At 40.4% G+C, this 25,344-nt stretch overlaps 1 protein-coding gene across 1 annotated transcript; it reads right to left on the bottom strand.

Annotated features, from left to right (window-relative positions):
• Window positions 1-231: 231 nt before the first annotated feature.
• On the bottom strand, window positions 232-21,473 carry LOC132384885 (membrane primary amine oxidase-like). The gene is made up of 4 exons (XM_059956505.1): window positions 19,830-21,473; window positions 10,124-10,412; window positions 8,242-8,371; window positions 232-7,264 (listed from the first exon to the last, which is right to left on the bottom strand). Exons 1-4 carry the CDS (start codon window positions 21,397-21,399, stop codon window positions 6,989-6,991), a joined length of 2,265 nt encoding a protein of 754 aa, XP_059812488.1. The 5' UTR covers window positions 21,400-21,473; the 3' UTR covers window positions 232-6,988.
• Window positions 21,474-25,344: the final 3,871 nt, after the last annotated feature.

Genomic DNA, 25,344 nt, shown 5'->3' with positions numbered 1-25,344 from the left:
TTTTTATTGATCAAGATTATGCTGTGATGGAGTGTGGTTTATGATACAAAATTAGTCACATCAAGCAAACACTGCGGCACTAATTGATTGACATTTGTGTCATTTGGGGTAAAACTTTGGAAAATGACATGGATGGAAACCTGCTGGATTCGAACCCCTAATGACTTTATGAATCAAGCTGTTTGTACTTCACTGATCAGTGACTATCTCCAGAAATAAGCAAACTCTGCCTCATCATTGATTATATCTTTTATTGAGAACAGAAAGATTACACAGACACCAGTAGTTATATTGTATATATAAGTTTTTCAAAAGATATGTAACAAAATACTACATCCACACATATATCAGTGCTAAAACAAGCTAAAAATCTGAAAGCTTGAATATGAGTATGGTTTAGCTCTCTTTGTGTTACTAAAACTCTAAGCACAGGAGGCCCTCCACAGTCCAAAGGGGGACTGATTTTTATTTTCCCTCATTGAAGATTGATTTGATCTTTTTGCAGATCTATTTTTGAGGTACTAAATATTTAGGGTGCTCTGACCTAAGTAATTTTGGTCTTCCTAAATCACAGAGAAACGGAAAGTTTGTGCACTGTTTCTGTGGGAAACTAGCTATGATTTAAATCAGTCAGAAAAATGTATTTGAAAGAAGGTAACCCAGTTTATTGAGATACAAAAGAAATGGTGTAGATACTATTACAGAGACTGTTTACAGTGAACATATTTTTGGATGCATCTGGTGGAAGTGTAGAACTCTTTTTTTGGCTTAAATTTGAAAACAAAACATGATTCAACTCATTTGACAAACGGGAAGACTGCCCTTTTGGCTTTTCAACTCCCTTTAAATTTTACAAAAATGAAGACTCCAAAATGCAGCAAAGTTCAAGGAACTGTAAAAGAAAAAGTTTCTAAGTGATTGTAAGCTTATTTCCAGGATAATGTACAATGGCTCACAAAGCAGTCACTGAAGCATTAGATCTAATGTTATAAAACCTTAAATGCAATAATAAATTAATGGGAGGATTTTTAGTGCTTTAGTGCTTGCTGGAGACTTTTGTCAAATGCTACTAGTAATTTCACAAAGTACAAAAGCCAATAAATTGAAAGCCTGTTTCGAAGCATCACATTTTTGGAAAAATGTTAAATGATTACACTTGAAAACCAATATATAATTGCACTTAACAGACAATCTATTTGTGAGAGCTTGCTTTGAATTTACTCAAATTAGGAAATGGGGAAATTAAGACCAAAGACTCAACAGGAATGAAAGCATTGAGCTGAATTGTTACATCATCACAAATTCATTCAAGTTGTATTCCCAAATGTCTCTCAACACTATTTGAATTACCAATGGTAGTATGAAAGAGCAATTTTAGCACCAACAAATGATGCAGTGCAGTCCATGAATTATCCATTTTTCAAAACATCTCAAAGAACCTGTACAACACAAATCTAGTTACAGTGTGACAGACATTGATGAGGATGTACATTTCCTGTTGAATTTTTTCAGCTCTCAGTCACCACCTGCTGTGCAGTCACATAATCTTGAACTAAAAAAAGTTGTTCTAGTCATAATACTCTGGAATTTGAACACACCAATACCAAGCAATGGCACAATATTATTCGTTTAGAAATTACTGCCACATGTAACTGAAGCAACAATAATGACTGGGAAAATGTCTTCATCCCTCCAATTATCCCATCTGATCTACCATTTAATTTAAGTTCCCTGTTCAACTTAGTGTTGCTATGAGCATTAACAAGGAGCAAGGACAATACCTAAAAGCTTTTGGCTTTAACCTTGAAACTCATTGCTTTTCCCATGGTCTGCAGCATGCTAGTTGCTCCAGAGTTGGAGATAATGATAACCTATACATTAGATAATTTGTTGAAGTATATTAGAATAAACTTCAAAAGAAAGTATTCTTATATACTTCAACAAAAGTAAATTTGCACATAATGAATAGGTACAAATTTACTTAATGAGAACTACAATGTAATTATTGAATACATATTTATTTTCAGTTTATATGTTGTTATTGATAGCTTTAAACTGCATTATTTTATTCCCTTTTCATGTGATGATTATATATTAAAGTTAGCTTTTATTTCATTTATAAGAAGAGTTATAAAAGCTGATTGCAAGGAACTAAATGCGATTATTCTGATTGCTGGGTATAAGACCTGGAAATCATACAGTGTGACAGCTTAGCCTTGTGACATCAAATCACTCCCTTTTATCTGAGCTACAATTACATTTAAAATAGATTGTTGGTATTAAACTGGCAGAGAGCAATTTTGTGCTCAGCCTTCAAGCGATTGCTTTGCTCACTTTATTTTAAATTGTACTTAATAGCCCTGGTGTCAGACAATCTTCTGATGTCTGACCAAGACTCATTCTTCATTCACTCTGTAATGTTCATTGCCAACAGGAGAATTACAGTGAAGTTACATTACAGTGCCACCTTCTAAAGAGAATTATTGCTGCTTTAACAACAAATGAAATGGTGCTCAAGTAGCAACTCAGTGATAAGGCCATAAGAGATAGCAGCAGAATTAGGCCATGCAGCCCATTGAGTCTGCTCTAGCATTTCATCATGGCTGATCCATTTTCCCTCTCAACCCAATTCTCCTGTGTTTTCCCCATAACCTTTGACTTCCTTACTAATCAGGAACCTATCAACCTCTACCTCAAGTATACCCAATGACCTGGTCTCCTCAGCCACATCTGGTTAAAGATATTCCTCCTTATCTCCATTCTAAATGGATGTCCCTCTACTCTGAGGCTGTGCCCTCTGGTCCTAGACTCCCCCCGCCACAGGTTACATCCTCTCCACATCCACTCTATCTGCTGCCTTTCAACAATCAATAAGTTTCAAGGAGATTCCCGCTCACCCCAATTCTTCTAAATTCCAATGAGTACAGGTCCAGAACCATCAAACACTCCTCATACAATAACCCTTTCATTCTCAGAATCATTCTTGTGAACCTCCTCTGAACTCTTTCCAATGCCAGCATATCCTTTTATAAATAAAGAGCCCAAAACTGCTCACAATACTCCAAGTGAGGCCTCACCATTGCCTTATAAAGCCTCAACATTACATCCTTGCTTTTATATTCTAGTCCTCTCACAGTTAATGTTAAGTTTGCATTTGCCTTCTTCACCATCAACTCAACCTGCAAATTAACATTTAGGGAGTCCTGCACAAGGACTCCTAAGTCCCTTTGCACCTCAGATTATTTAATTTTCTACCCGTTTAGAAAATACTTTTCAGAGCCATTCAGTTACAAGATAAATAAAGGTGGTTAAAGAAAAAAAGTCATGTTGGAGCTATGGGAGTCAGTACTGGGAGGTTGTTGGAAACCTGAACCAAAAGGGAATGCTGGAGCTGTCCAGCAGATCAGACAGCAGCTGTGGGGAGAAAAGTCCTGAGATATGTGTAGTGGATAACCTTACGTCAGAGCTGTTCAGTTCTGACACAAACTGGAAGAGCAGGCTATCTGAAATTATTCAATATTGAGTGCGGAGGGTTTCATTGTTCCTTGATAGAAGATAAACTTAAAGCTGTTCCTGAGTCACATATACAGTAGTCTGGAAAGAGTAAGGAGAGATTTCCTTCCCCAAAAAACATTAGTGAACTAAATGGGTTATTTTACATTATCTGATACCTTCAGTCATCAGATTCTCATTTTTATTTAATTAATTCAGTTCAAGCTTCCCAGCTGCTATAATGGGTTTCAACTCATTAATGGACCCAGTCTCTGGATTGCTAGTTAAAAATTTATGCAAATGCATCCTTTAATGCTGTGGCTTTTGACATATTATGTCTAAGCTCCAAAGCATTAGTAATTGTGCAGATCCAAAGGTAGATATAATGTGTTCACCTCATAGTAGCTGAAGAATAGAAATCTGTTTTTAAAAAAGGTGAGTTTATGAATTGTTTTCACTATTTTCACTTTGGTTCTTGTATAATGATGGGGTCATGTGTGGTGATCATGTGATCTTGCTGCACTGGGCTATTGCTATGGTGATATTAATTAACACAATGGTGCAGTTTTTAATATTAATAATAGTTCCCAAGACCCCATTTTATTTTTATTAGATAGTTCATAATAGATTCAATATTCTGCTGAGAAGACTTTTTCTGTACATTGTACATTAGATTAGAAACCACTTGAGTAGAAAATATGTCATATCGCAATGCAAGATAGCATCATTTATGACCAGTGATGGTGACCATGACAACAGCTATGTCAGACTTCAAAAACACTGCCTAATCAGGCAATATATGACTTATGGTCAGGATGCCTTGAATATGATATCCCCAGGAAGAAACAACATGCCCTTGCTCAGACTTTCCATTTCATACCATCCCAGATAGTCAAGAAGCCATTTCCACATGCAGAAAAGAAACAGGGCTTCTTTTTTTGCACAGGTAACAAAAGAGACAATCTACTTCTGTTTCTATTTTACTGTCTATATTGTTCAGGGTAATCAACAGGCTATCAAAAAAATCAACAGTCATGTTTGGACAAAGATAGGATTACTGTTCCCTTAAGCTGTGTTTCAAAAATCTATTAGTATAACAAAGAAAATCTCTGTAATTTGTTCTGTGGAAAGGACCATGACTCATTGCAGGTAGACAATGAGTGTTTCATATTATTGCAGCAATGGAAATCAAACCAATTTTTACATGGATTATCTTTGCTCTAGTAAATAATTTGTATTTTTATAGTGCCAGCCGGTGTAAGCACACTTCCAAAAGTAAACCTTGTTCTTGCAAATTGTCAGGGACTTTTAATACACAGTTAATATTGTTGTGGTTAACTTCTCTGTTGCTATAACATTACAGATAACAAAAACATACCAGTCTGCATGAGGGATCACCATCACATTTGGGAGCACCCTGACCTCTGGTATCACATGAATTCAGAGGCTGAGGACCATAACTGCTTTATTTGAAGCGGAGTTAACGATACATTGGCATATACCATGCTCATCCAATATTTGCAAAACACATATATCCTGAGGATTACATTTATTTTTCACCCTGATTATATTGACAAATAGCTATACTTTCTTGAAGTGCTTTTCATGTTGGCATGTTCACTGTGTAAAGCATAAAAATATATTTTGAACTGAAGCTATAAAAACTGTCTGAGAAACGTTAAACCCAGAGTGGGAATGATTGCCAAGAATATGGAATTCAGAGAATTTTGGTGAGCCAAGTAGGTGTCTCATTTAGATATGCCATATCAGAAGTCACAAAAGAATTGTAAAATATAGACTACATTTCTTTAAGAAATTGTTACTTTGGTTTCTTCCGTTTGAAGACCATTAAACCGAAACCACATGTTTTGCAGGTGGCAGGATCTTGTTAGAAGGCACAGCCTGCAAATGGCATTAGGGAAGTAGGCCAGTGATACTAAAAAGTTCTCTCCACAGCAGTACAGAAAATGAAGACAAAGTGTAGCTGAGATATGGCTATCATAGAAAATGGCAGTGTGAGGATGTTAATAGTTCTATCCTCCAACTACACTCATTGTCCACTTTATGAGGTACACCTGTATACCTGCTTGTTAATGCACATATCTAATCTGACAATCATCTGGCAGCAACTCAATGTATAGAAGCACATAGACATGGTCAAGAGGTTCATTTGTTGCTCAGACCGAACATCAGAATGGGGAAGAAATGTGATCTAAGTGACTTTGACCGTGGAATGATTGTTGCTGCCAGACGAGGTGGTTTGAGTACCTCAGAAACTGCTGATTTCCTGTACAGAAAATGGTGTGAAAAACAAAAAAAAAATTCAGTGAGTGGCAGTTAATGAGCGAGATCAGAAGAGAATGCCCAGTTTGGTTTAAGCTGATAGGAAAGTGTTAGTAACTCAAATAAACACACTTTACAACAGTGGTGTGCAGAAAGCATCGAAGTGTCAAAGTAGATGGGCTACAGCAGCAGAAGACCATGAATGTACACTCAGTGACCTATTTATTAGTTACAGGAGGCTCCACTGTGTGTACTTGCCTTTATATTACAGGTTGTCCTGCCCTTCACTATTTGTGGCAACATTGCACTCACAGGCTGAGGGATCTATGAGCCGTAAATACAAGGTCAATAACTCCATGATCTTTATTTCAGGCAGGGGTTCCCAACCTGGGGGCCACAGATGTCTCAGTTAATGGTAAGGGTCCATGACATAAGGAAGGTCAGAAAACCTGATTTAAGGACTGCGGGCATATTTCTTTTTTCACATAAAAATTTCAGGAGATATTTCTTACGTATAAAATCTATGTACAGCAGTGGAACACATGTTATAAATAGAAAAGGAGCTGCACAGTGGTTCAGCTTCCTATAGTGAAACTTGCTGTAACTCACTATTAAGAAGAGAAAAATGAAAAAAGAAATCATGGAATTTAATCTTCAAAATATTAGGAAAGATTTTAGAAAGATTCAGAATTTGCTGTTGGAAACTATTAGACCCAATGATAAACAGTTCTGTGAAGCATTCCTCAATAACCCCTGTTTGTAATGCTTATAATGAAAATAAACATTTTTAGTAAACTCATTTAAAAAAATAGTTTTTTCAGACTGGAACACATCCCAGTGAGCTGGTGAAGTAAAGAACATGAAGTGTTTTCAACCAAAGTACACCCTTGGGTAGAGTTTTAAAAAATACACTTGTACTGCAGCCTAAGAGAACTTCCTGGCAAATAAAATTTAATAGATAGAAATCTTATGGAGCTCCTGGGAATCTCTACTTGGTGTGCACCTGCCTTGAGAGCAGGAGTTTGTAAAATCTGCCCTTCTATTTATTGTCATTTGACAATGTCGTGTTCTGATTAATCACTCCTTTAAAACTAAATGACAACTGAAATATGAAATCAATCCATATAGTCCACAGAGCCTATAATTAAAAGTGGTGGTTAGTATCAGGTAGCTACTCACTATAATGAAGTTATATAATCTATAGTATAAACAGCTAATGTTGAAAGCCTTCCCCATAGGTAAAATCTGGGAGGCTTGGTTTACAGTTTGCATCTGTTGACAAACATGCCATTGGATTATCCTCACATCCGTCTGTTTTTTCAGCAGGGTTGATGTAAACTGCATCTGAAGAGTAAACTGAAGGGTCATTGTTAAAATAATTGACAGGTCTCAGAAAGAAGCCAATCGCATTTCCAGATGTGGCAGTGTTGGGAATATCTTCTGCATGGGGGATGTGGAGAAATCCAGCTGTTATCCAAGCTACAAGATCCTGTTTCAAAATAATAAATGTGATGTTACTGATTGTTTGAAATATCATTAATGTAAAAATCAGTTTAATATTTCTTTTTCCATTTGCATTAAAAATCCCTCAGATAATTGGGAACAGGAGGATTTAACAAGAAAGGTATTGAGTCCTGAACTGATTCATGGACATAGAAAATATAGCAGTGAACACAGCACAGCACAGGGCCTTTAGCCAAAGATGTTGTGTCGACCTTTTAACCTTTTCCAAGATCAACCTAATGCTTCCCTCCTACTTTGCCCTCCATTTTTCTTTTGTCCATGTACCAGTGTAAGAGCTTCTTAATTATCCCTAATGTACTGTAGCTCTACCACCACTTCCGGCAGCGCATTCCATGCTCCCACCACTCTCTGTGTAAAAACCTATCTCTGACATCCACCCCCTCCCTCATACTTTCCTTCAATCACCTTAAAATTATGCCCCCTAATATTAGCCATTTCAGTCCTGGGGAAAAAGGTGCTGGTTGTCTATCAATGCTTATTATCATGCTAAATATCTCTATTGGGTCACCTCTCACCCCTCACCGTTCATTTTTCTGCAGAGTTCATACAATAGTGTCCTGACCTCTAATTCTGTCTATGGGGAGTTTATGTTCTCTGTGTGCCTTCCCAAAGATGTGTGGGCTGATAGGTTAACTGTTCTTGATTGTCCGTGTGGATGCATTGAGCCGATAGACCTTCACCAGAGACATTATATCTCTTGACTCTCTATGGAGATTTTTTTAAAATACTCTTTAGCCAAAGGCTATTAGCACCTCAAGGAACCATCCTAGATTAAGCCAGCTAATTCAACAGAGAGTGTTTGATATGGTTTACCACAACTGGGAAAATTGCATTACCCGCCCGATGCCCAGGTTTTAGACACCTTCTATGGGGGAAATCATGGTTATAATCCACCTTCTGCAGATTAAGGACAAGTTATTACATTAAAACACATGAACAAACCTCATTCTGAATGCTTTCACCATTAATAAAATCATCAAAGTAAACAGGAGGCTTCCACATGTTATTCTGATTATAATTGCTGCTGCTCCTTTGCTCGTTATCTTTGTGTTTTGTCACAGCCAACTGGTATCTGTAATAGATAAAACATTATTAACTTGAGTTATCCCAAGAATTTGCACACTTTTAAATGCTTGCGTTTTTTTTGTAACTCTTCTGTATGCTTGTGCTCTTGGGAAAATCTTGCTATCCAGTCGACAGATATCTGCAAAGGTGTGACCACTGATCCTCTCCTTCTGGATGTGAGAGCTGAGAAGTGGCATTTTTCCACATTGCAACTAAGCACTTCCACATCAGCTTCAATGCAGAACCGATGCAAAACAAATCTCTCTCTGCGTTAGCATCACAACTCCAGTCTCGTAAGTGTGTAGGGCTCTCAGTACCATTAACTGTGGTGTTAACTGTTCAGGCTAACAAAATGTTACTGTAATGTTACTTAATGCTGTAATGGGATTCTGTGTCTGGAATGTTTGGGTTATGACTGCAGATAAGGGGAGAACTAACCAATGGAGAATTGTTATGCTATCTTGTATGTGTGAGCTGAGCGGGAGTTCATGGTCTTTTTCGGGAGGAGAACAAAGAGGATGGACGTGCGAGGAGCGGACAGCGGTTCCAGGGCAGCAGATACTGGACGTTGGCGGTTCGGATGGTGGCCGAAGGCTCGGAAGGTCATTGTGGATGGAACCGGAGGCGTGAGCTCCAACATATTAAAATATCATGTGCACAAACTGATAAACTTACTGATTTGGCGCCTTTAGGTTATCTGTTTCTACTAACCCATCACAAAGAAATAACTATAAAGTTGTAATTATTTACTCACCTTTGGTGTATTGTCTGGTATTTGTGTTGTGTGGATGTACTGGGGGGGCATTACACTGTATTTACACCGAAGTATTGCACTGTTGGCGGGGCGACGGCGGTTCACCCTAGGCGAACGGGGGTAAATAGGGGGCACGGATATTACAAGTGAATGTGGAAAGTATAACATCCCTATGCTTCATCACCTGTCCCAATCTATGAGTATTGCTCTAAGCTTTCCACCTGCTGGCAGACATGGAGACAGAATCTTCTCTACTGACCAATGCACAAAATCAAGTAGATGGCAAAACCCATTGACTTCAGTTCCAGTAGAGAAATGTGATGACATCTGAAACTAGGCAAGTCTTGTAAACCTGAGTCTGATCTTTTCTCGCCAGGCAATGCAAAGAGGAAAGGTTGAAGATCAAGCAGAAAAGAGGATGTCCAATGCAGAGAAATAGGTGTTTTCTCTGGAAAGGTGCAGAACAATTGCTGGCAACACATGGAGAAAGAAAATGTGGAGGAAACTGACAGGAAAAATAAGAGAAGCCACAGTGAAGACAGGAGAAATAGCAGACCATAAGTGGAGCAATGGAAACAAGTGACGGCAACACAGGGGCAGAAGAAGAACAAAAATGCATTGCAAATAGAAAATAACATTACATGTGACAATGGGTGATAGGCAAACAGAAAATAGAAGGAAAACCAGAAGGTAATATTTTTCATAACTTGCTTTTTGTAGGTCCTTCTAATAAACATCAGTATCATTTCTATCAAATAGCAAATCCAAGAGAATTGTAGATTTTTTGAAGAAGTAGGGTTTTGTAAAAGCGTAAAGGTACAAATTAACCACATTTTCTCATATTAATGTATCTCCAGTGCGTAAAATCTTATTAGAGATACAATGAAGACAGTATTTATTTACAAGACTTCAAACAATAAACCAGACCCAAATATGGTTTAATATTTTAATAAAAGTTTTTAGTGTTTAAAAAGATGCAATAAGAAAGAGGTAAAGATTTTATACCTTTGCCAGGAGATGCCTTTTTCATCTAGACTTTCTTCTGGCACATTCTTAGGGTTGCGGCTTACCACTTGAATCCTGTAACCTCGAGAATGGCCCCACTTATTTTTATGTGCCAAATTTACAAAATTCAGGTATTGAGGTAGCATTGTTCCAGATCTGAAGGCTGCTTCATTCTCTGTCTCTAAAATCTTCTTTTTCATAGTGGGTACATATACCATCTTGTCAGTGTTCCATGGGACTGATTTGAGTTGATATTCTACATCATTTGTTTCAAAAGAGTTAGATGTACCTAAAATTGAGAAAGGTACATTTCACATGAATGATTATGTGAAAAAAGTACTGCACTAGACCTTAACTTTCTGGAAATTCCAGGCTAAAGCTGTTCTTGGAATATGTTTTCATAATGTTGAGGATACACTGAACCATTACTTGTTGTTATATTCGAACCAGTGCCAAGTTGAAATGACTGCAATCATCATGAATATACGCATTATTGTAGAAGTAAAATTGCTCTTAACACACAATATATGCATTCTATTAGCCTCATGCACACTGAAATAATAAGTCTGAAATTGTTATGTCACAGATTTTTCATCCCAAAAAATTAGCAGGACCCCTTCAGAGCAATGTTCAAATTCTAAATTTCTTGACTTGCATACGTATATCTGATATCTTGTTTATCTGTTTATCTGTTACACACGACAGTGAAACTAGTCCCAAACCAGACTTGGTTTATTTATCTAAATGCAAGGCACTGACATCTATAAAACTCTCCATTAATTCTTGAGCCCCAGAGGATATTCTGATCACTGATCTTCTGACCATGTAGTGTATTTGTGAATTTCAGTGAAGATAGTTTTATTATGTCCAGTTTGCTTCATGTGAACTTCTGTTGTTTTAGCCCCAGGTTTGGTCTGAGCCTCACAACAGTTTATCTCCAGTTAACTCTTCCCCGAATGTTGTTCAAGAATATGTAAGTTCTTCAGTGTGAACCTACAGTACCACCAATTTCTTACAGAATTGATTTCTCATGAGGAACATACACTCAGTGGCCACTTTATTAGGTACAGGAGTAGAACCTGTTGTGGTCTTCTGCTGCTGTAGCCCATCCACATTAAGGTTCGATGTGTTCTGCATTCAAAGATGCTATTCTGCACACCACTGTTGTAACTTGTGGTTATTTGAGTTGCTGTACTAAATATTATAATGGCTTTCCTGTCAGTTTGAACCAGTCTGGCCATTCTCATCTGTCCCCTCTCATTAACAAGGCATTTTCGCCCTCAGAGCTGCCGCTTGCTTTTTTTTTGGTTTTTGCAACATTCTAGACACAATTGTATGTGAAAATCCCAGGAGATCAGCAGTTTCTGAGATACTCAAACCACCCCGTCTGGCACCAACAATCATTCTATGGTCAAAATCACTTAGCTCACAACTCTTCCCCATTCTGACATTTGGTCTGAACAACAACTGAAACTCTTGACCATGTCTGTGTGTTTTTTATGCATTGAGTTGCTACCACACGATTAGCTGATTAGATATTTGCATTAACGAGCAGGTGTACCTAGTAAATTGGCCACTGACTGTAGATTAAACATGGCATCAGCCTTGACCAGCATTACTGTCGAATATGTTCAGAATACTCTACATTTTCTTTTAGCAACACGTAATAGTCATAAACCAAACTGTAAATACAATGGTTATGTTTAATTTATAAATGATTATACTTTGCTCAAATCTCATCCAGTTCTGTCAGGAATACTGAATAACCATCTGACAGCAGTCCACTGCACTGAGCACTGGCAATCTTGTCAGTCTCTGAAACCACTCTTTCAAGCAAGGCATGCCAGAACATCTTTGCTTGTGTGTTTTTTATTATTGTGACCTGCAAGCAATTATCCACAGATTGTTGGATCCCATCAAGTTATCAAATATTAAAGGTATCATTTCTACCAGAGCATTGAATTGAGCGCAAAAGAGAGATATAATTTTCATTCCTGAAATGAAGCTATCAATGTTTTCCGGACCAAACACCAGATTCATGCTCAAGAACACTAGAATTCTTTTCATAATGCCTGAAAGTACACTTTTCTTTCTAAGGTTGTTTAAATAATTGAGGCTATTTTCAGTTACAGTTATTCCTACCTAAATCATAAATGAGTCTCACAGTCAGCATAAAGTGCAAAACTGATACTGATTTACCCCAGTGAAAACCAAATACTGTGAACGCATTCCCATGAACTTTTCATTCACTTGTTTGATCTTGAGCTTCTTTTTCTCTGATAGGAAAGGTTGCTTCCCATCAGTTAGTTAGTTAAATTGCATAATCTATCATCACATTTTTCAAATCAAGAAACAGCTGTCCGTATAAAGCTTTGATCAAATAGCAATTACCATCTCTTACTATGTTTCAACAGGCCTGAATCCCCAAATATTAAAGCTGCAAAAGGAATCAGGTTTCCATCGCTGGCACTTGCTCCACCTCAACCATATGTTTTGACTCAAAGGATAAAACATAGAACAATACATCATTGAAACAGATCCTTCAGCCCATAATATCTCTGCCAGACGCAATGTCAATTTAAACTGCACATCGAGCATGGAGGGATTGTCTACAGAGTCTCTGTGGGTGGAAGTGATCACAATTCTATCTCCTTTAACATTGGAGAGGGATAAGAACAGATGAGTTAGGAAAGCGTTTAATTGGAGTAAGGGGAAATATGAGGCTATCAGGCAGGAACTTGGAATCATAAATTAGAAACAGATGTTCTCAGGGAAATGTACGAAAGAAATGTGGCAAATGTTCAGGGGATATTTGCGTGAAGTTCTGTATAGGTACGTTCCAATGAGACAGGGAAAGGATGCTAGAGTACAGGAACCATGGTGTACAAAGGCTGTTGTAAATCTAGTCAAGAACAAAAGATGAGCTTTAGAAAGGTTCAAAAAGCTAGGTAGTGATAGAGAGCTAGAAGATTATAAGGCTAGCAGGAAGGAGCTCAGGAAAGAAATTAGGAGAGCCAAAGGGGCCATGAGAAGGCCTTGGCGGACAGAATTAAGGAAAACCCCAAGGCATTCTACAAGTATGTGAAGAGCAAGAGGATAAGACATGATAGAAGAGGACCAATCAAGTGTGACAGTGGGAAAATGTGTATGAACCGGAGGAGATAGCAGAAGTACTTAATGAGTACTTTGCTTCAGTATTCACTATGGAAAAGGATCTTGGCCATTGTAGGGATGACTGAAAAGCTTGAGCATGTAGATATTAAGGAAGAGGATGTGCTGGAGCTTTTGGATAGCATCAAGTTGTATAAGTCACTGGGACCTGATGAGATGTACCCCAGGCTACTGTGGGAGGCAAGGGAAGAGATTGCTAAGCCTCTGGCAATGATCAGTGGGGACAGGAGAGGTTCCAGAGGATCGGAGGTTTGCGGATGTTGTTCCCTTATTCAAGAAAGGAAGTGGAGAGAGCCCAGGAAATTATAGACCAGTGAGTCTTACTTCAGTGGTTGGTACATTGATGGAGAAGATCCTGAGAGGCAGGATTTATGAACATTTGGAGAGGCATAATATGATTAGGAATAGTCAGCATGGCTTTGTAAAAGGCAAGTCATGCTTACGAGCCTGATTGAATTTTTTGAGGATGTGACTAAACAGATTGATGAAGGAAGAGCAGTAGATGTAGTGTATATGGATTTTAGCAAGGCATTTGATAAGGTACCCCATGCAAGGCTTATTGAAAAAGTAAGGAGGCATGGGCTCCAAGGGGACATTGCTTTGTGGATCCAGAACTGGCTTGCCCACAGAAAGCAAAGAGTGGTTGTAGACGGGTCATATTCTGCATGGAGGTCAGTGACCAATGGTGTGCCTCAGGGATCTGTTCGTGATTTTTATAAATGACCTAGATGAGGAAGTGGAGGGATGGGTTAGTAAATATGCTGATGAGACAAAGGTTGGAGGTGTTGTGGATAGTGTGGAGGGCTGTCAGAGGTTACAGCGGGACATTGATAGGATGCAAAACTGGGCTGAGAAGTGGCAGATGGAGTTCAACCCAGAGAAGTGTGAGGTGGTTCATTTTGGTAGGTCAAATATGATGACAGAATATAGTATTAATGGTAAGACTCTTGGCAGTGCGGAGGATCAGAGAGATCTTGGGGTCCAAGTCCATAGGACACTCAAGGCTGCTGCACAGGTTGACTCTGTGGTTAAGAAAATATACGGTGCATTGACCTTCATCAATTGTGGGATTGAGTTTAGGAGCTGAGAGGTAATGTTTCATCTATATAAGACCCTGGTCAGACCCCACTTGGAGTACTGTGCTCAGTTCTGGTCGCCTCACTATAGGAAGGATGTGGAAACCATAGAAAGGGTGCAGATGAGATTTACAAGGATGTTGCCTGGATTGGGGAGCATGCCTTATGAGGATAGGTTGGTTGAGTGAATGCGGCCTTTTCTCCTTGGAGCGATGGAGGATGAGAGGTGACCTGTTAGAGGTGTACAAGATGATGAGAGATATTGATAGTGTGGATAGTCAGAGGCTGTTTCCTGGGGCTGAAATGGCTAGCACGAGAGGACACAGTTTTAAGGTGCTTGGAAGTAGGTACAGAGGAGATGTCAGGGGTAAGTTTTTTTATGCAGAGAGTGGTGAGTGCATGGGATGGGCTGCTGGTGGATATGATAGGGTCTTTTAAGAGACTCCTGGACAGGTATATGGAGCTCAGAAAATAGAGGACTATGGGTAACCATAGGTAATTTCTCAGGTGAGGACATGTTTGGCACAGCTTTGTGGACCGAAGGGCCTGTATCGTACTGTAGGCTTTCTATGTTCTATCTGCCTTCATGTGGTGTACCTACAATTGCTGCATTGGCTTGTGTACTAAGAGCTGGCATGAAGAACAAAAAAGCAAGAAAATGTAGAATCATAAAAATCATTGTACATTACAAACTGTTTTCCTAATGTTTATTATCATGTTGCAAGGAACATTATAGAATATGCTGTAATTCTTTGTGAATTATTATCTTTTTGTTTCACTTAATGCTAACAAAATAAACTCCCCAGGGAAGTTTATTCTGAACCCTGCTCTGTACCCGGTCCGCTGGCTCTGAATCCGGTTCTGCCCTGGTTGCCGGCTCTGAACACTGCTTGGTATCCTGCTCTGCCCTGGTTGCCGGCCTGTTCTGTATCTGCTCTGTCTGGTTGGTCTTGTTTCCATGAAGATGCAACTTAATGGAAGTTCACTGAAGAAGCAAATTCACTGATGAAAGGTCCCCCACTATTTTGAAATCGCTCTTGTCAGAGACATATTATACGTTCAACAACAATGACATTAATGCTTCAAGATCAGAGAGACACAAAAACTTTTAGGAAATTCATTTTGAAAAAATCTTCATTGATCAACAAGATATAGGAGAAGAATTAGACCATTTGGCCCATCTAGTTTGCACTGCCATTCCACCTTGGTTGATCTATTCTGCCTCTCAATCCACTTTCCTGCTTTCTCCTGTAACCTTTGACATCCTGGCCAAGCAAACACCTATCAATCTCAATCTCTGATTTAAATATACCAAATGACTTGCTTCCACAGCTACCAATTGCAATGAACTCCACACATTTTGCCTCTGGCTAAAGAAATTCCTCCTCATCTCTGTTTTAAAGGGGATGTCCTTGTATTTTGAGGCTGCGTCATCTGGTTTAAGATTCCCCGAGTATAAGAAATATCCTTTCCATGTCTACTCCATCTGGGATTCATTTTCTTGAAGGCATTTACTGGCAAAATAAACCATAGAATTTTATGAAAATCTATACATAAAGAGACAAAGGCCAACCAGTGTGCAAAAGAAGACAAACCTTACAAATAAAAAGAATACTGACAATACGCAAGTTGGAAAGAGGCATGAGTTGCTCTCATGGGATATCCCTTTTGTTCCACTCCTTTCACCACCTTCACCACAACTTAAATTTACCGGTTTTATCTCTGTTTACTAGTTGTGATAAAGGATCTCCAGCCGGTAACCTGAACTCTGTTTCACCATAATTCATCAGGTTTGTTTAGAAGCATGTGCTTTTGCTTTGGGGTTCAGTTAAATTTCCAAATGCTTCAATATGATTTCCAGCATTTTATTAATTTAGCAGTGTCATAACAATATTTTCAGAGTGAAGATAACATTTGCCTTTCGGTAATTTTTAACCACATGCCCACCTCTGTGCTAAACCTCTTCATTTTCTGTCACTGTCACTGAAGGAAGCTGGTACCAAAAAACCAAACACCTCCTAAAAGAATCTTTTTAAGCAAGATTAGTGTAAATCTCATACCATTCTTTTTGAGAAGGAAGATGTGACAAGGCGTAAGGTACATGTTTGTTGAATTTCTCAATCTTGTTCTTATAGGGCATCAGGTTATTCTTTGGTCTTTCTCTCTCCTCTTTGCCTCCTTACACTTACACACAATATTCGTTTTCACTCACTTTCTCCTCTGTATGCGCTCCAGTAAAGTTACAGGAGGTTACTTATTTCATGGAGACCAGGGCTCCAGAGATTCAGAAGGCAGGAGGGACCAAACATCACCTGGTGAATCAGAATCAAGTTTATTATGACTGACGTACATCATGAAATTTGCTGTGTTGTTGTTTGTTTGGTGGACAGGATACCTAACCACGGGCACTAAATTAACCTAGTACTCAATGTTGTTGCAGCACTCCCATGTTACATTATGTCTAAAGGAGGCAAATGGCTGTGTGCTTAGCCCCCTGCTCTACTCACTTTATACTTATGACTGTGAGGCAAAGTACAACTCCAAAGTCATATTTAAGTTTGCTGACGATACCACTGTTGTTGACCAAATCAAAGGTGGTAACAAATCAGCATACAGGAGGGAGATTAAAAATCTGCCTGAATGCTGCCACAACAACAACCTCGCATTCAGCAACAGCATAATCAAAGACCACAGGAGGAGGAAACAGGAGGTCCATGAGCCAGTCCTCATCAGAGGATCAGAGATGGAGAGAGTCAGTAATGGACGTCTTAGAATTCCTCTAAGTTACCATTTCGGAGGATCTCTCCTGGGTCTAGCCATTACAAAAAAGGCACAGCAGCACCTCTACTTACTTAGAAATTTACAGAGAAATTTTACAACGATGTTAATGGGTCTGGAGGACCTGAGTTATATGAAAAGATTGAATAGGTTAGGGCTTTATTCCTCGATATGTAGAAGATTGACAGATTTGATAGAGGCATACAAAATTATGATGGGTATAGATAGGGTAATTGCAGGTAGACTTTTTCCACTGAGGTTGGGTGGGAGTACGACCAGAGGTCATGGGTTAATGGTGAAAGGTGAAAGGTTTAAGGGGAACATGAGGGTAAACTTCTTCACTCAAAAAGTGTGGAATAAGATGCAAGTAGTGTATATGAGCTTGATTTCAACATTTAAGAGAAGTGTGGATAGGTACATGGATGGTAGGGGTATGGAGGGCTATGATCCCAGTGCAGGTCGATGGGAGTGGGCCGTTTAAATGGCTCGACATGGACTAGATGGGCCAAATGGCCTGTTTCTGTGCTGTACTTTCCTATCACTATGATTCTAAGATTGCAAAGATTTGGCATGTTATCTAAAACTTTAACAAGTTTCTATAGATGCACAGAGGAGAGTATACTGACTTTTCTGATTTTTCTCAAATTCCATTCTGATTGGTTACATTACAGCCTACAAAAAGTAGTGGATACAGCCCAGTCCATCACAGTAAAAGCCCTCCCCATCATTGAGCATATCTACAAGAGCACTGTCGCAAGAAAGCGGCATCCATCATCAGGGACCCCCACCATCCAGGCCATTCTCTCTTCTCACTGCTGCTGCTGTCAGGAAGGATACACACTACCATGTTAAGGAACAGTTATTATCCTTCATCTATCAAGTTCCTGAACCAGAGGGGATAACTTCACTCATCCCAGCACTGAACTGATTCCACGACCTATGGACTCACTTTCATGGACTTTACAACTCATTTTCTCAGTATTCTGTATTTATTTATTACTATATTGTTTCTCTTTTTGTATTTGCACAACTTGTTATCTTTTGCACATTGGTTGTTTGCCCACCTTTTTATGTAGATTTTCATTGATTCTGTTGTGTCTACTGTGAATGTCCACAAGAAAATGAATATCAGTGTACTATACAGTGACATACATGTACTTTGATAATAAATTTACTTTGATCTTTGAACCTTTATTTTGGACAAACAGTACGTACATCAATGCAATTTTTCTATATGACCTTTAAGTGCTCAGAGCATCTCCTCAGAAATCTGTATTTCCAGGATTTAATATCTAGCAACATTTTTATTTCAAGTTTGGATGCAGCTATTTCTGGACAACCCAGGACTAAACTTTACAAGATGGTGGTGAGCCATCTCATTAAATTGCTACATCCTAAGTCCTGTTGGACCCAATCCTACGGTCCTGTTGAAGTGCTCCAACGAATCTGTTGGATAGAAGTTCAGGATTTAGGCTTGAGAACAATGATAGACTACAGATATATTTCAAAGTCGGGGGGGGGGGATGGGGTGAAAATTGCAGGTGGGGGTGTTTCCCATTTCCCTTTGTATTTCATGTGACATGGGTTGTGGGATGGGAGTGTTGTCAGAATGGTTGAGCTGAATAACTGCTTTGCATTTTGCAGAAGACACAGACCGTGGCCTGCTGTGTTGGAAGTAATAGACTCTTAAGAAAGTGAATTGATAGAGTCTATCAATGACCTCCTCTACCACCATGATGAGGCCAGTCTTATGTTGGATGAGCAACACTTCATATTTTGTCTGGGTAGCCTCCAACCGGAGGCGTGAACAACGATTTCTCTAACGTCTGGTAATATTTCCCCATTTCCCTTCCCTCTTCTTCCATTCCCCACTCTGGGTCTCCTCTGACCTCTTCTCTTCAACTGCCTATCGCTCTTGCTGGTGCCTCTTGTCCTTCCTTGTCTTCCATGGTCCACTCCTCTCCTATCATATTCCTTCTCCAGCCCTTTACTTTGTCACCTCTCAGCTTCTCATTTCCTCTCCACCTTCCCATCCACAAGACTTCACCTATCACCTACTAGTTGGTACTCCTTCCCCTCCTCCAACCTTCTTATTCTGGCTTCTTCCCCCTTTCTTTCCAGTCCTGATGAAGTGCTTCAGCCCAAAGCAGCGACTGTTTATTCCCCTCCATAGATGCTGCCTGGCCTGCTGAGTTCCTCCAGCATTTTGTGTGTGTTACTCTAGATTTCCAGCATCTGCAGATCCTTGTGTTTGTGAATTGATAAAGGATACCGAGTGAGTCATGGGAGAATACTAACAATCAAAGGCAGAAAAATAACAAGTTCCAGCATGCAAAGTCCTTTATGAAAGGACATGGGTAAAGGTAGCTGGGGAATTCACCAAGTGGAGTGAATATTTTGTACACGATTAGGGATTTATTTCAGGTGTTCGGAAACGTCATTCTGAGTTGGGTAAGTGAATATTTCATGTAAAAATAACACATCGACGAGTTGATTGCTTTTGTGATATTGTCGCCATTATTTAGTGACAATTGATCGGTAATGAATTATAAACCTTACAGTGAATAGGTTTTAACAACATTACGGAAATTGCATAGTCCTGTCCACGGGTATAATTTCTTACAGTGGAGGCAAAGTTAACTTAAAAAAACAAAAACACACAAGAACTCACTGGAACCTACCCCCGATATCCAAGTCAGCCTTGAAGTGTACGAAGTGAGTATGAATATTGCCCAAAACGTTATCTTCAAGTTTGGCGCCGTATTTAGTTGCTTCTCCCGAAGTATACGACGTTAGGGCATACCCAGTGGAGTGCACTTTGGTTTCAATCACCCCATTGTTGTGGAACACGAAGTCAAACACATAATCATAGTTTCCCACGGTTGATACTGATCTTATAATCAGCACGTTGTCGAGCAACCCCCCATAAGAGGAGACAGTCACCCAACTCTCGAAGTGGCGCCTGAGGGGAACTTCCCGATTTTGTTCAAAAATACAAATGGAGTTCCTTAACCACACCGGTTCGTCGCTGTCCATGAAGTGTAACGTATCAACAAATGTCGCGGTATAGGGACAATCCACGCCCTTCACCAGCTCATTGGAAAGCACCCCAATTCCATAATGACTGTCCAAGAACTTGGTCCTCATTAAAGCTGGTGTCTCCCCTCCATATGTGACAGCCAATTCCTGGATACTCAGTTCATAAGCTAGTCGTTCCTTCTTGAATCGAATATCAAACAGTTGTAAACCTAGAGCGGAGCTGTGCCGGAATGCAAAATCCCAATCAAAGTACCTAATGTGATTATGTAAAATGTAGTATCGTTGTCCCTGGGGCTCGTATTGAAGAGGGCCGAAAAATTCAAACTTCTTACGGGGTTTCAATGAGGCATAGTTTGGATTGGAAGCTTTTCCTTTGATGTCAATCTTCTGCACAGATCCCCTGTTGTACTGCTTCACAAGCTCATCGATGCTGTCAAAGTACTGGCCGTTGTAAAAGACTTTCTTCACGTTCCACTCCGAGATATTGACGCTGCTGTGGTCCACCAACAGCTCAAACCCCAGGGGGTGCAGGAAGGCCCCACTCGTATTTTTCATGTACGGGAACCAAGTTTCTCTCTCGCCAGATGCAAACCCGCGAGGGGATGAATCGAAAGGTGTCGCAGACTTCCAGTCCAAACCGTAACTTTCCCTGAAAATTTCAGAAACGTTCTCCAGGTTTATCGCTAACTTCAACTGATTATAACCTAGAAAAGCTAGTGGCCTTGAATTGAAGAGAAGGCTGTTGTAATATTTAGAAGTGACATCCAGATGGTAGTTTGGGTTGGGGAGAGGTCCCACTATGTATTCCTTTATACTGGGCTTAATGTCTGCCCCCCTAAACACCACAGCTCTGGCTTCCCTCTCCGGTGGATCCCCTCCCTGGTCTAAAAACATCAAGACATCCTCTTTGCGGGGAAGCTGTAATTCGATCGAGAAGATGAAGTTATCGGAGGGCAGCGCCTGGGTGCGATTCACCAGGATCACGCCCAAGTGCTTCTTCAGGTATTCCACGACCTGCATCAGCTCTTCGCGCAAGAGATCGGCAAAAATATTTTTCTGGCGGCGCTGCTCCATCATATTGCCGAAATCAGCGTGGGAGCTGTGTTTCTCACAACCTTTCGTCTTGGAAATCCCCACCAGCAGGATCCAGTTCAGAGCAATGATCGCTACCAAAGCGACCGCCAAGACGGCGAACAAAACTTTCAAATTCATGGTGAGCCCAACACCGAAAGCGGCCGCCAGGTATGGTAATGTGCGGGATGTTTTCTCGCTGACTCTGGAAGCAATCTCTCGCCGACTACGTTCGTACTGCAAGGGGTCTGCCAATAGCGGAACTGAGTGACTGAAATGTACGTCCCATATTGGCCAAGGATTTAGGGATTGTTTTGGATAATTTAACTGTTTCCGGACAGAAGGTCTAAAGTTCCATGTGAGAGAGAATTGAGTTATTAAGAGAATTGGATACAGTTTTAAAAAAAAAATCAAGTGAATTGAAGGGAAGAGCAGACAACCGACATTCTGAATTAAACATATAGGGATATGTCAAGCCATGAACATAGAACAGTACAGCCCAAGAACAGGACATTCGGCCCGCAAATTGAGCGAAAACCAATTAAATTAGTCAACTAAACTAATCTCTTTTGCATACACAATACCCACATCCTTCAATTTTCCTTAGATTAGTCCCTGTCACGTTAAATGCCAATCGCAATAGGCATTTCAACCCCGGGAAAAAGATATTCCCTGTCTACTCTAACCATGCCTCTCATAACCTTACAAACTTTTATCAGCTCTCCCCTCAGCCTCCACTGCTCCAAACAAAACAACCCAAGTTTGTCCAACCTCTTTAGATTAGAGAGATGGAAGTGAAGGAACCCTTAGGAGGCAATGATCACAACATGATTGAGTACACTGCGTAATTTGAGAAAGAGAAGCCGAAATCCAATGTGTCAGTATTTCAGTGGAGTAAAGGAAATTACAGTGGCATGAGAGAGGAACTGGCCAAGGTTGACTGGAAAGGGACACTAGCAGGAAGGACGGCAGAGCAGCAGTGGCTGGAGTTTAAGCGAGAAGTGAGGAAGGTGGAAGACAGATATATTCCAAAGGAGAAGAAATTTTTGAATGAAAAAAGGATGCAACCGTGGCTGACAAGAGAAGTCAAAGCCAAAGTAAAAGCAAAGCAGTGGGCATAAAAGGAAGCAAAAATTAGTGGGAAGACAGAGGATTGGGAAGTTTTTAAAAGCTTACAAAAGGAAACTAAGAAGGTCATTAAGAGGGAAAAGATGAACTATGAAAGGAGGCTAGCAAATAATATCAAAGAGGATACTAAAAGCTTTTAAAGTATATAAAGAGTAAAGAGTAAAGATATAAAGGTGAGAGTAGATATAGGACCAATAGAAAATGATGCTGGAGAAATTGCAATGGGAGATAAGGAGATGGCGGAGGAACTGAACAAGTATTTTGCATCAGTCTTCACCGAGGAAGACATCAGCAATATACCGGACATTCAAGGGTGTCAGGGAAGAGAAATATGCGCAGTCACAATTATGACAGAGAAAGTACTCAGGAAGCTGAATAGTCTAAGGGTAAATAAATCTCCTGGACCAGATGGAATGCACCCTCGTGTTCTGAAGGAAGTAGCAGTGGAGATTGCAGAGGCATTAGCAATGATCTTTCAAAAGTCGATAGATTCTGGCCTGGTTCCGGAGGATTGGAAGATTGCAAATGTCACTCTGCTATTTAAGAAGGGGACAGGGAAGCAAAAAGGCAATTATAGACCTGATAGCTTGACATCAGTGGTTGGGAAGTTGTTGGAGTCGATTGTCAAGGATGAGGTTATGGAGTACCTGGAGGCATATGACAAGATAGGCAGAACTCAACATGGTTTCCTTAAAGGAAAATCCTGCCTGACAAAGCTAGTGCAATTTGTTTGAGGAAATTACAAGTAGGCTAGACAAGGGAGATACAGTGGATGTCGTGTATTTGGATTTTCAGAAGGCCTTTGACAAGGTGCCGCACATGAGGCTGCTAAACAGGATAAGAGCCCATGGAATTATGGGAAAGTTACATATGTGGATAGAACATTGGCTGATTGGCGGGAAACAGAGAGTGGGAATAAAGGGATCCCATTCTGGTTGGCTGCCAGTTACCAGTGGTGTTCCACAGGGGTCCGTGTTGGGGCCGCTTCTTCTTACGTTGTGTATCAACGATTTGGATTGTGGAATAGATGGCTTTGTGGCTAAGTTTGCTGATGATACAAAGATAGGTGGAGGAGCCGGTAGTGCGGAGGAAACAGAGAGTCTGCAGAGAGACTCAGATAGATTGCGGGAATGGACAAAGAAGTGGCAAATGAATTATAATGTCGGAAAGTGTATGGTCATGCACTTTGGTAGAAGAAATAAACGGGCAGACTATTATTTGAATGGGGAGAGAATTCAAAGTTCTGAGATGCAACGGGACTTGGGAGTCCTCGTGCAGGATACCCTTAAGGTTAACCTCCAGGTTGAGTCGGTGGTGAAGAAGGCAAATGCAATGTTGGCATTCATTTCTAGAGGAATAGCGTATAGGAGCAGGGATGTGATGTTGAGGCTCTATAAGGCGCTGGTAAGACCTCACTTGGAATACTGTGTGCAGTTTTGGGCTCCTTATTTAAGAAAGGATGTGCTGACATTGGAGAGGGTTCAGAGAAGATTCACTGGAATGATTCCGGGAATAAGAGGGTTAACATATGAGGAATGCTTGGCCACTCTTGGACTGTACTCCTTGGAGTTTAAAAGAATGAGGGGTTATCTCACAGAAACATTTCGAATGTTGAAAGGCATGGACAGAATGGATGTGGCAAAGTTGTTTCCCATGGTGGGGGAGTCTAGTATGAGAGGACATGACTTGAGGATTGCAGGGTGCCCATTCAGAACAGAGATGCAAAAAATTTTTTTTTAGCCAGAGAGTGGTGAATCTATGGAATTTGTTGCCACGGGGCGGCTGTGGAGGCTAAGTCATTGGGTGTATTTAAGGCAGAGATTGATAGGTATCTGAGTACTCAGGGCATCAAAGGTTATGGTGAGAAGGCGGGGGAATGGGACTAAAGGGGAGATTGGATCAGCTCATGATGAAATGACGGAACAGACTTGATGGGACGAATGGCTGACTTCTGCTCCTTTGTCTTATGGTCTCTCGTTAGAATATGCCCTCTAATCTGGGCAACATCCTGGTAAACATCTTCTGCACCCTCTCCAAAGTCTTGACATCCTTTCTATAATGGGGCGACCAGAACTGTATGCAATACTCCAAATTCGGTCTAACTAGAGTTAATGAAGCTGCAACATAACTTCCTGACTTTTGAACTCAACGCCTCGATTAATAAAGGCAAGCATGCCATATGCCTTCTAAACCACAGAATCAACCCGTGTAGTGACTTTCAAGGAACAATGATCTTGGACTCCAAGATCCCTCTGCTCAACAACACTGTTAAGGGTCTTGCCACCTTGAAAGTCAAACAATGTCTCTAACTCTGAGAATTATTTGGTTTTATTTCAGGGATCTATGCATCAGATAAGCCAACATTACTAGATGCCCTTGAGAAAGTGGTGGTGGGCTGCCTTGGTGAACACCTCTGTGAAGTTGCTGGGTGAGGTGTTCCAGAGTTTAGACGCAGTGACAGTGAAGCGCCAGTGAGGCAGGAATGAGTGCAGTTTGGAGAGGGACCTGCGAGCATTTGCGTTTCAGTGCCCCAGCTCTACTTGTCCTTGCTGGTAAAGGTAGCGGGCTCAGAAGAGGTGCTGGTGGAGTAGCCTGGGCGAGCACCACACTGCATTTTTAGAAGGCACGAAAACACTGGAGCTGCTGTGTTCTGCGGGCTGACAAATTTATCATTTGTGTTGTTTTCATAATGCTTTGTCCTGGCCAGTATCAAATTTATTTATGGGACGATACAGCACGGAATCGGCCCTTCGAATCGCGCAACTCCAGCAACCCCTGACCATCCAGATTTAACCCTAACCCTGCCGAAGGGTTTCGACCCGAAACATCGACTACCTGTATACTCTTTTCCATAGGTGTTATCCAGCCTGCTGAGTTCCTCCAGCATTTTGTTTGTGTTGGTCGGATTTCCAACGTTAGCAGTTGTTCTCTTGATTAACCCTAACCTAATCACGGGAT

This window comes from Hypanus sabinus, chromosome X1, assembly GCF_030144855.1.
Source record: "Hypanus sabinus isolate sHypSab1 chromosome X1, sHypSab1.hap1, whole genome shotgun sequence".
Lineage (NCBI taxonomy): Eukaryota > Metazoa > Chordata > Chondrichthyes > Myliobatiformes > Dasyatidae > Hypanus > Hypanus sabinus.
The sequence above is the reverse complement of the archived record's forward strand: the minus strand, read 5'-3'. Positions and strand labels throughout refer to the sequence as shown.

Coding starts and splice junctions, on each gene's coding strand:
- LOC132384885 (XM_059956505.1), bottom strand. CDS start 21,399: ATGAATTTGAAAGTTTTGTTCGCCGTCTTGGCGGTCGCTTTGGTAGCG. Junction 10,413..19,829: donor GGCTGACTTGGATATCGGGG/GTAGGTTCCAGT, acceptor TCTCAATTTTAG/GTACATCTAACTCTTTTGAA. Junction 7,265..8,241: donor GTGAAAGCATTCAGAATGAG/GTTTGTTCATGT, acceptor ATTTTGAAACAG/GATCTTGTAGCTTGGATAAC.